The sequence below is a fragment of the Protobothrops mucrosquamatus genome, unplaced genomic scaffold (genome assembly GCF_001527695.2).
Source record: "Protobothrops mucrosquamatus isolate PMUCROS unplaced genomic scaffold, P.Mucros_1.0 scaffold_87, whole genome shotgun sequence".
Taxonomy (NCBI): domain Eukaryota; kingdom Metazoa; phylum Chordata; class Lepidosauria; order Squamata; family Viperidae; genus Protobothrops; species Protobothrops mucrosquamatus.
The window spans coordinates 191,160-201,759 of record NW_015386163.1 but is presented as its reverse complement, the minus strand read 5'-3'; the positions used below and the strand labels follow the sequence as shown (position 1 = coordinate 201,759).

The 10,600-nt window shown below is 39.0% G+C and overlaps 1 protein-coding gene across 1 annotated transcript in view; it reads left to right on the top strand.

Moving 5' to 3' along the window:
- NEB (nebulin) overlaps window positions 1-10,600 on the top strand; it is a 221,727-nt gene that overhangs the window by 28,358 nt on the left and 182,769 nt on the right. The window contains exons 18-31 of the mRNA XM_015814350.1: window positions 1,357-1,461; window positions 3,150-3,257; window positions 3,356-3,469; window positions 3,770-3,871; window positions 3,960-4,067; window positions 4,154-4,258; window positions 4,610-4,708; window positions 5,249-5,353; window positions 6,286-6,393; window positions 6,677-6,790; window positions 8,572-8,673; window positions 8,757-8,864; window positions 8,951-9,055; window positions 9,405-9,503. Coding sequence (XP_015669836.1) covers window positions 1,357-1,461; window positions 3,150-3,257; window positions 3,356-3,469; window positions 3,770-3,871; window positions 3,960-4,067; window positions 4,154-4,258; window positions 4,610-4,708; window positions 5,249-5,353; window positions 6,286-6,393; window positions 6,677-6,790; window positions 8,572-8,673; window positions 8,757-8,864; window positions 8,951-9,055; window positions 9,405-9,503 — 1,482 coding nt within the window. The remainder of the gene's footprint in view (window positions 1-1,356; window positions 1,462-3,149; window positions 3,258-3,355; window positions 3,470-3,769; window positions 3,872-3,959; window positions 4,068-4,153; window positions 4,259-4,609; window positions 4,709-5,248; window positions 5,354-6,285; window positions 6,394-6,676; window positions 6,791-8,571; window positions 8,674-8,756; window positions 8,865-8,950; window positions 9,056-9,404; window positions 9,504-10,600) is intronic.

The window sequence follows — 10,600 nt, the reverse complement described above, 5'->3', positions numbered from 1 at the left end:
CCTTAGGCCAGTCCTGCCAGTTTAAATAGCCATGTCTTGAGGGCGCGGCGGAAGGAGGGGAGATCCGGAATCACCCGGATCTCTGGGGGTAGTTCGTTCCATAGGGTGGGAGCTCCAACCGAGAAGGCCCTCCTCCTGGGGGTCGCCAGCCGGCACTGTCTGGCTGACGGCACCCTGAGGAGGCCCTCTCTGTGGGAGCATATCGGCCGGTGGGGGGTAATCTGAGGCAGAAGGCGGTCTCGGAGATAAGCAACAGTTAGTTTCCAACAGAGGTTTTGGGACTGCGTCATTTTAGGAATCTGATATTGTGGGGAAGGATATAGGAAGAAATTGATGGAGTTAGGTCTAGGAAGAATCTCTCTCTCCACTTATCCAGGCATATTTTTCAATATGGTGGTTGTTTACTTTCATGTCTTAAGTCCTATAGTAAAAAAAAACACAAAACCTTAAAGCACAAAAGCCCACTTTTACAGACATTGTATTGCTATGTTTACCAATTATAGTAAACTGAAAGGTGGAGCCAGACTTCTAGCAGTAAGACAGGAATTTCTTTTTCTTCCTTCTCCTCTGTACACCGATAACATCTGATTTTGAGAGGGAGCGATGAGACTACTAAGGGAATAAAATTGGCTTCTTCCCATTCTATCTGCATATACAATTTCTATTAATAGAACAATAAGCTAAATCTCACACAGATAAGATATCAAAGTAAGGGGGTGGGTGTCATGCGTTCGATTCCAGCAAACAGTCTTAATGATTGGGTGGTTATTGTTATGCCTTTGAATCAGGTTTTTTTTTTTTTAATCCTGGTGACTGCTTGGACTAATTCCTACAGTTTCTTGGCAATATTTTCAGAAGTAGTTTGAGCCTTCTTAAGGTTGAGAGAAAGAGAGTGAGTGGCTCATAGTCATAGCTGGCTTTGAGTCTAAGGCAGGATTAGAATTCACAATCTCCTGCTTTCTACTCTGATGCCTTAACCATTGCACCAAACTGTCTCATATCTTAATGATAGCATGTCCAAACACCACCCTGAAATTTCTCTATACCCTGGAAGTTTTATCAATCTCTTACCATTCTTATTGAGGAAATTGCGTCATAGGACAGCAAGCAAACTGTTTTGTCTGGATGAAAGGCATATGTCATTCCAGATGATTTATACTGATCCATTCTACAGATGCACATCCTTATGTTGTTGAACCAAATGGCTAACTATGGTTTGCTTTTGAAATATTTGAATTGAAACATTTTTGAATCCGTTGTCTTGTTCAGATCTATTGTTAGCAATGAATGGTAGTGTTGTAATTCAAGTTTTTCCATGTCATCCCATTTTATGGCATTGCTTATTCTGCATTTCAGATGAATTACAAAGCCAAACATGAGGCAGAAAAATCCAGATGTTCCATACCTCCAGATACTCCTTTGCTTCTCCAGTCCAGAGTCAATGCTTATAATATCAGTGATGTATGTATTATGGACAACTGTTCTTGTGTTCAATTTCATAATTAATAATAGTATTGCTACTATGTTAGTGACTATAATATCAGTGATGTAAAAGACAATAGATGATAGATAGATAGATAGATAGATAGATAGATAGATAGATAGATAATAGAGATAGAAGTAGTGATAGAGATAGATAGATAGATAGATAGATAGATAGATAGTTGATAGAGATAGAGATAGAAGTAGAGACAGAGATAGAAGTAGAGATAGAGACAGACAGACAAACAGACAAACAGACAGACAGACTGATTGATTGATTGATTGATTGATGGTTTAGACCAGGGCTTTTCAACCAGTGGTACGGGTACCACCTGTGGTACATTGGCACCTGGCAGGTGGTACGCGACCATCCTAGAAAAGTTGAGGACTACCTGTACGTCATCACTTTTTTCCTTTTTTGGGGGGGGGGGTCATCAAGTTTTTGACACCTTGCTAGGCGACTGGTGGTACTCAGATATTGCCATATCCTAAAAGTGGTACAATGGGTGAAAAGGTTGAAAAGCCCTGGTTTAGACTAGCTACATTCTGAAAGAGGCAAATGTAAACGAAGAAAGCCCAAAAGCATGGGAGAAAGGGAAAGACACAAATCTAGTGTTTATTTAGAAATAACTTTTTAAAAATTGAAAGCAAGAGGAAGTAACAATGGGTACTTCCAGATGTGGCTACTATGGTGTAGCTACTCTCCCATATTTACAGAATTCAATAGATGAGCAGAGGTTTTCATCTTCTATTTATCATTGTTGTAGTTCCTCCTTCCTAATCCCACTGCTTGTTTCTTTTTTTTATTTACCATGAAAAATCCCCTAAGGAAGGAAGGTGGCATACCTGGACAATATCTTTGACTTATTTGCACTAGAGACCTTGCATCTGGATGGCATCTTAGGGAGAATTATTATAAGATAGTAAGGAAAAGAAGAAATCCCTAAAAGGGAAAAATTAAATGACTTAATGGGAGAGAGAGAGAAGCAGGCAAAAGAAATGGAGGCATGCTGGTTAAGAAAAGGCTGGATGGGGAAGTGACTGAAAGGTGGAATGACAGAAACAAAAGATTCAGTAGAGATAAAGAAAGGAAATAGTATAGCATGAAGCAAAGGAAAGAGAGAGATAAAGAGAAATGGGTATCAATAGATAACAAACAAGAGGAACAGTGTGTGGATAACTCAACACTGATAATGGAATCAAATTTTGGATACAACTACCCGGTGCTTTTTTTGTAGAAAAAAAGGTGCCGGAACTCACACACATTATACAACCCGCCTTGTCTACCCTACAAGGTTCCATCCAAAAAAGGTGCCAGAACTCCATTCTGGGTGTTCTATGACAAAAAAAGCCCTGCAACTACCACTGAATTAATATATGATCTCTAAAAAACCAAGAAGGATCTAGTCATTTCATGAAATCAACACAGAGATGAATCCAGTATTTTTTATTCTTAGAGTTGTGTATATATAACTTATATAGTTATATATAGTTATACATGTTATAAACCAGTTTTTCGAAGCCTGCACAGATTTCAACGCATCAAGTTGTTAATGATTTGAATATGCCAGATTGTTGTGATTTTATATATTTCCTACAGTAACTGGCTGCATTGATTTTTCATGTCACACTTTCCTTATGTTTTCTTATCATGCTCATTTGGTTAGAACTGGTACAAGTATGACTGGGATCAATCCAAAGCAAAGAAGTTTGATATCAAAATGGATGCCATCCCAATTCTGGCTGCCAAAGCGAAACAAAAAATTGCGAGTGATGTAAGTGTTACACAGAATAAAAAAAGGCAATTCTAGGCTTTCCATTTTTATATAAATTTATAGCATATGAAACTATGTTATTTTCTTTTCCCATGTAGGTTGAGTACAAGAAGGGCTATGAAATGAGCAAAGGGAGGCTTATTGGAGCCTTAAGCGTTGAGGATGATCCTAGGATCTTGCACTCACTGAAAGTAGGCAAGCTGCAAAGTGATGTAAGTAACCCCTATGAATAAAATTGTGAAAACAGGAAGTGTGGTAGGCATACAACATTTTTCTTGGGTTCCAGGAGCTTACAAGCAAGGAGACAAGGGAGTATGGAATAACAAGTCCTAAACATTTTTTTAAAATATTACAATCTTGGCTCTGTATTTAATTTTAAATGAATATATTATTTCTCAGGATAACCAACAGTTCAATAGCAAAACTTTCTAAATGGGAGACAACATCATGCATATAAGAAATATTTTCTAAATCCCTGTTGCATGATTACTTCTACTTTTCCACTCTTGCAGAGATTATATAAGGAACCGTATGAAAAAGCAAAAGGAGTAAGCATTAACTATTGTGAGACTCCACAGTACCAGGTCGACAACACTCTTAAGAACTTCAGTGGGGTAAGTGTGGTGGAGATTTCTCCTTTGCTTCTGCTCCAGACATAGTCTTGCATGCTTTGCTACAACATGTGACTGTGTCACTCCACAGGTGAAATACAAAGAGCCTTACATAGCCAATGTCTTGGGCCGGTACATAGGCACCTTTGAGGACCCCTATGAAGCCCATTGCATGAAAGTTGGAGCTATGAAGAGTGACGTGAGTATGAATGGTACCTATTTTCCTCTTTTTTCCCCTTTCTTGTTCAGTTCATGGTGCTTATTGAACTCTGGTGTTTTCTCTAGAAAAACTATAAAGCAGACTATGAAGACGAAAAGGCTAAATGCTATTTCCCTCAAACCATAACTCAAGAATATGAAGCCATGAAGAAGCTGGACGTGTGCAAAGATGTAAGTCATTGCACTAGTGAGGTCATATTTTTTTACGTGCTTCAGAACTGAAAAAGAAAAGTGTCTCAGTGGTATATTATTTCATAAAATTCTTAAACCAATAAATAAAATAGAAGATATTACATGATCCAAAAATATCTGAAGTGGTGTTGGTGGTACAAGAACTGAATTCAAACATCATACGGCAAATACTGTCAAAATAAATGCTGCCTTCTCCAACTGTACTTTTGCTGAATGAACGATGATAACACAAGGGATCTTCATAAAATGTGCCATCAATGATAAAAGCATAAACTTGATGTCTACCAAAAACTAATTGCCACTGAATTTTAAAAAACATTTTCTCCCTAGTCTGCCTACAAAAAGCATCCTGACCAGATCAAGTTTACTTCAGTGCCGGATTCTCTGGTTTTGCGACAAGCACAGATTAATACCAAGCAGCTGAGTGACGTAAGGCTTTGCATGGTCTTTTATTTTCTGCTAAGTTGTCTGACAAACAGCACAGCATTATTTGGGACTTGCAGGTACTTAACATTGCAATAATGTTAAGTGATTGCTAGGAATTGTCAGGAACTGCTGGTTGATGCTTAACTAGATTCAGATTTTACGAAATGAAAGTGATCATTTTTGATTGCTGGCCCACTGAAAGCCAAAGACGTTCTTCATTTGATGGTGCCATGAAACTCTTTTCCTCTGTTGTGTGGATACTATCGTAGTGGAAGTATGCTGCTGACACTAGATACATGTGTGGCACGCTGTTGAGAAATTATCTACCTGTCTTATGAACAGTGTGTTTGCATGAATTTGTTTGTAGCAATCCCCACACAGTTGCTCTTTAAGTCCTCGTTAACTCATTCTGCCTTTCAGTTAGCGGGGTTAGAAAAAAATCTGTAGCTATAGTTGGTCTCTAGGAGAAGGAATTCATCCCACAGTGATGAGCAGTGTGTGTTAGTAATTTATATACCACTATGTGTTCATTCTATACTTCAGATGAATTACAAAGCCAAACATGAGGCTGAAAAGTTCAGATGTTCCATACCTGCAGATGCTCCTTTGTTTCTTCAGTCCAGAGTCAATGCTTACAACATCAGTGATGTAAGTATAAGACTTGCATATGATAGTTTTGCAGTTAGAGTTTTGACTTAATTACATAAAATATTAAATATTGCTATTACTACTAGGATAATAAAGCATGAATCAAACACATAGCAGTGTGATGTCAAGCAGGTAAGCAGGGTGTAAGACTAGATGGATGCCTTTCGAAGACCCCGGGGCATCTTTTATAATCCATAGTCAGTACGAGCAAGGCCATTAAAATGAAAAAGAGAATTAACTTAATTTTAGAACAAAAGTGAAAGGAGTTCAAAACATATTGATTCTTGGGGAGGAAGAATGAAGCATGTCAAATGCTTATGACACAAGAAGAAAGGTGAGAAAGAAAACAAAACAACAAATATTTAGAAAAGACTAGAGGGTCAGGAAAAAGGCAGGAATGATAGGGAAAGAGGCTAATCAAGTTCTGCATAACTTAACACAACCTGGAAAAGTAGAGCTAAAAGCTGTTGTTGAAAATATTATGGGATGGTGTGCGATTAAGCAGGCATACCTCCAATTATGTGATACATCACAGTTTGGTATCCAGGCAAGGATCAGACGACGATAAAGAATTTGATTAGGTGAATGCATTCTGCCTTTAAGTACGGAAAAGGATAGATTGGTTACATCACATATTTGCACATTGTATATTGTTCATCTCATAAGAGGCTTTTTAACGAGTTTCAAATTTTAAAAAGTGGTAATATTTTTAATAGTACTTTATGGTAGCATAGAGAAACATTAGAATGTATATTTCAGTTGCTTAGAAATGTTTGCTCTTAACTTGAAGAATGCTTTCACGCTGTCAATCAACCTGAGGTATGGTTATAGATAAAAGCATCTTCTACTACCAGTGTATGTATTTTGAGGCTTATCCTCTTGATTCCTAGTTCAGGTTGACCCACTTTATTTTCTTCTTCTCTCCTGGTTAGAATTGGTACAAGTATGACTGGGATCAATCGAAAGCAAAGAAGTTTGATATCAAAATGGATGCTATCCCGATTCTGGCTGCTAAAGCAAAACAAAAAATTGCAAGCGATGTAAGTACGGCACAGAGTAATAACACATAGCTTTCAATTTGCATTGAAAGTTTTTTTTTTTTTTAAGAATAATTTTAACTGCACAACTTTAAATATTGGTTTAATTTGGTTTTATCTGGTGGGGGTTGTAAACATGTCTATGTTTTTAAATATGTTGTGAGCCGCCCTGAGTCCCGTTGGGAGAAGGGCGGGATATAAATCAAAACAAACAAACAAATAAATAAATAAATAAATAAATAAATTGTAGCCTATAAAAATATTTTATTCCAATATCCCCCTGTAGGTTGAGTACAAGAAAGGCTACGAAAAGGGCAAAGGGAAGCTTATTGGAGCCTTGAGCGTCCAGGATGATCCCAAGATCTTACATTCTCTGAAAGTGGGCAAACTGCAAAATGAGGTAAGTAAGCCCAAAATACGGTAGAGTGAAAATGGAATGCGTGACATGTTAAAATCTTTGTGACGATGTAGCACAACCTTTTTTTTTTTGACTCCCTGTATTCTAGAGCTATAAAAACAAAAAAAATTAGTAGGGAAATAAAAATTCTCAACTCATTTTTTGAAATTATAATCTGCATATAATACTATTTTAACAGTAGCCAGTAAAGAAAACACATACCATATGCACCTGCAGTATTTTGTTCATGTTTTTATGACTATCAAATTTGAGAACTTCCAAGTTTAATAATATATATTTATATAATGCCTAATTATCCTAATTTATTCAGAGTCAAATTAAGTAGTCAGCTGCCTAATGAAAAAGTGTTTCAACTAAAATAATCATGAACATCAATAGTTTAAATCACGAATGAACTGGGCGGCATAAGTGACCTGCCGGTGCGTGCGGTCCCACTCACACAAGCCTCATTGCAGGTGCTTGTGACCCCACTCGTGCGAGCTTCACCGCAGACATCATGGGTGCTAGCACACTGTCATAAAATTGAGTTCAAGCCACTCAAAGTGAAGTTTTCCAATAATTCTTTTATTCTTGTATTATTCGGACAAAAAGCAAGACAAGTGTGCAATTAAACTTAATTAGTTCCTTTATATTTGTACATATACTTGTCTAATTTCAAAGTTTTCTTACTACAATAAGTTATGCCCAACAAGGCTATTCAGGTTACTATGTCCAACAAGGCTACTCGGATAACTGTGCCCAACAAGGCTACTCAAGTTGCTATAAATATTGCTGCTCAACTAAGCTACGCATTTACACAATACTCACATACACTCTCAACACAGGTGATCAAGCTGTGTTAGAGTGGGCTGGGAAGCAGACTTAGAGCATCCCCTGCTCCAACAAGGGTCATCTCAAACTTTGGGGCATGGGTTCATTCCAGTCTTCTCTTTATACCCAACTAGTTTACTCAGAATCCATGTGTATGATACATCTTGCCCCAGTCATGTCAGGAACTTTACATTTTTGCTTTCTGTTCCAAGACTCCATGAAAAGTGCAATCCACTACACTCTTTATATCCACTAATGTTCTACCTGGTATCACGCACAATAAAGCATGCATACACGCACTCAGAATCTTTCCTTATCAGTAGTACACACATTCTAGCAATGTGAGTTACCCAGTGAGTTCATGAAAAGGTTAATTAGGGTTGTATTACAGGCCCCCTAAATCCATAACTTATATCATATTTGTGATATATTCATAACATATAACATAAAATATGTAACAATGCATGCATACACACACACATGCGCCTGCCCCTCCCACAAAACCATCCCCTCTTCCCCCCCCTTCCTCCCGCTCTGGGCTGCCAACCTGGAAAGGTTGGAGAATTCTGAACTAAATGGAATATCCATATTAGAAAGCTGTTTATATGGAACATTATTAATAGCCATTATTAATTGATATGAAGTATACTGGCTATTTCGTTTATAAACTGATTTGGATTTCCCATAAACACCTGCCGTGCTACTCTTGGAGAGAAAACTTTTGCTAATCTATCTCCTGGAATTAAGCCAGGAAGATAGTTCTTATGTGCCCATTCTAATTATGAATTCATAAAGTACATTTGAATGAAATCTTTTGGTATGCATTGTGATGCATATTTTCAGGACGGAAAGGAAACAGAACTGTGTAAGTGGGGGTGAGGCGTACTCAAAAGGAAAGTTATTTTCCACATGGCTTTCTATAACCCGTTCTCCTTTCTTTTTCATTCTTGCAGAGACTATATAAGGAACCGTACGAAAAAGCGAAAGGAGTAAGCATTAACTATTGTGAGACTCCACAGTACCAGGTCGACAACACTCTTAAGAACTTCAGTGGGGTACGTTTGGTGGACATTTCTCCTTGGTTCTGCTCCATAGTCTTGCTTGCTTTGCTACAACATGTAATTGTGTTGCTCCACAGGTGAAATACAAAGAGCCTTACATAGCCAATGTCTTGGGCCGGTATATAGGCACATTTGAGGACCCCTATGAAGCCCATTGCATGAAAGTTGGAGCCATGAAGAGCGACGTGAGTATGAATGGTACCTATTTTCCTCTTTTCCCCCCTTTCTTGTTCAGTTCATGGTGCTTATTGAACTCTGGTGTTTTTTCTAGAAAAACTATAAAGCAGACTATGAAGACGATAAAGCTAAATGCTATTTCCCTCAAACCATAACTCAAGAATATGAAGCCATGAAGAAGCTGGACGTGTGCAAAGATGTAAGTCATGGTCCTAGTGAGATCGCTTTTTTTTATGTGTTTGAGAACTGAAAAAGAAAAGAATCTCAGTGGTGTATTACATCTTGATATTCTTAAAGTAATAAATGAAATAAAAGGTACATGAAAATATTTGAAGCATCATTGGTGGTACAAGAACTGCATTTAAACATCATAGAGTAAATACTTTCAATATAAATGCAGCCTTCTCCATCTATATTTTTGCTGAATGGATGCATGGATGATAGTAGCAGAGCAGAATGTTTTAAAACATATCATGAAGTAGAAAAACCTAAATTTGATGTCTGCTGAAAAGTAATCGCTGCTCAGTTTTGTTTTGTTCTTTTCCTAGTCTGCCTACAAAAAGCATCCTGACCAGATCAAGTTTACTTCAGTGCCGGATTCTCTGGTTTTGCGACAAGCACAGATTAATACCAAGCAGCTGAGTGATGTAAGCAACCAGAAAATGGACAGGACCTGGCTTTGCATGATCTTACGTCTCCTGCTAAATTGTCTGACAGACAGCCTAGCGTAGTGATGGCGAACCTTTTAGAGACCGAGTGCCCAAACTTCAACCCAAAACCCACTTATGTATTGCTGGGTGCTGGGAGGGCATGGCCCGCTGGGTGGGCGTGGCTACAGTGGTCATGGCAGATGGGTGGGGATGGCCAGGGTCGACGTGGCCAGCCCGATGTTGCTCGTGGGGAGGGACGAGTGTGGAGGCAGGGTTGGGGGAGATCCAGGGGTCTCTGGCGGGTGGGGCGGTGGGCAGGAGGCTGGTTCTGTGGGATGAGGCGAGGCGGGGATGCCATGTCGCAGGGCAAGGCGAGGCAGGGGCCAGAGTGGCTGCTGCCTGACACCATTGGCCCCCGCACACAGAGGCCAGCAAGTGCATGGGTGCTGGGGTGCATCCAGCCACGTGGGACCTCGGCGAGTTAGCGGGCAGCTGGTTGAAGAGGACGGTTGCCATCTCCGGGGCATGGCGCACGTGCCCACTGAGAGGGCTCCGAGTGCCGCCTCTGGCATGCGTGCCATAGGTTCGCTGCCACTGGCCTAGCGTTTGCTGGGGCTTGCAGATTCTTTCCATTACAATAACATGGGTCTCTATTTGGAAAGTGAGATTTTTGTGGCAATTCTTTTGAAAACAAATTGAAGCAGTTGCTTAGAATGTGACAGGCTTCATACCTGAGCATGGCAGTGCATCTCAGTTTTCCAGAAGTTTATTCATGTATGTACTTATTTAGCAGTACATTCTCAGACAAGAATCAGATAGATTAGGTTCTCTGTTGCAGACAAAAATTAAGCCCTGGGAGGCAGGCATTGCCCTTCTCAGTTCCAAATGGTCAATGCCTTTTTTATTTATTTATTTATTTATATTTGAATTTATATCCCGCCCTTCTCCCGTAGGACTCAGGGCGGCTGACAATCTATTTAAAATACATACAAGACAATACAAATTTAAAATTAATTAAAAAGAATATTAAATATTTGTCGAATTAAAATATAATTAAAACCCCCCTAAAAATTACCCTAGGCCAGTCCTGCAAG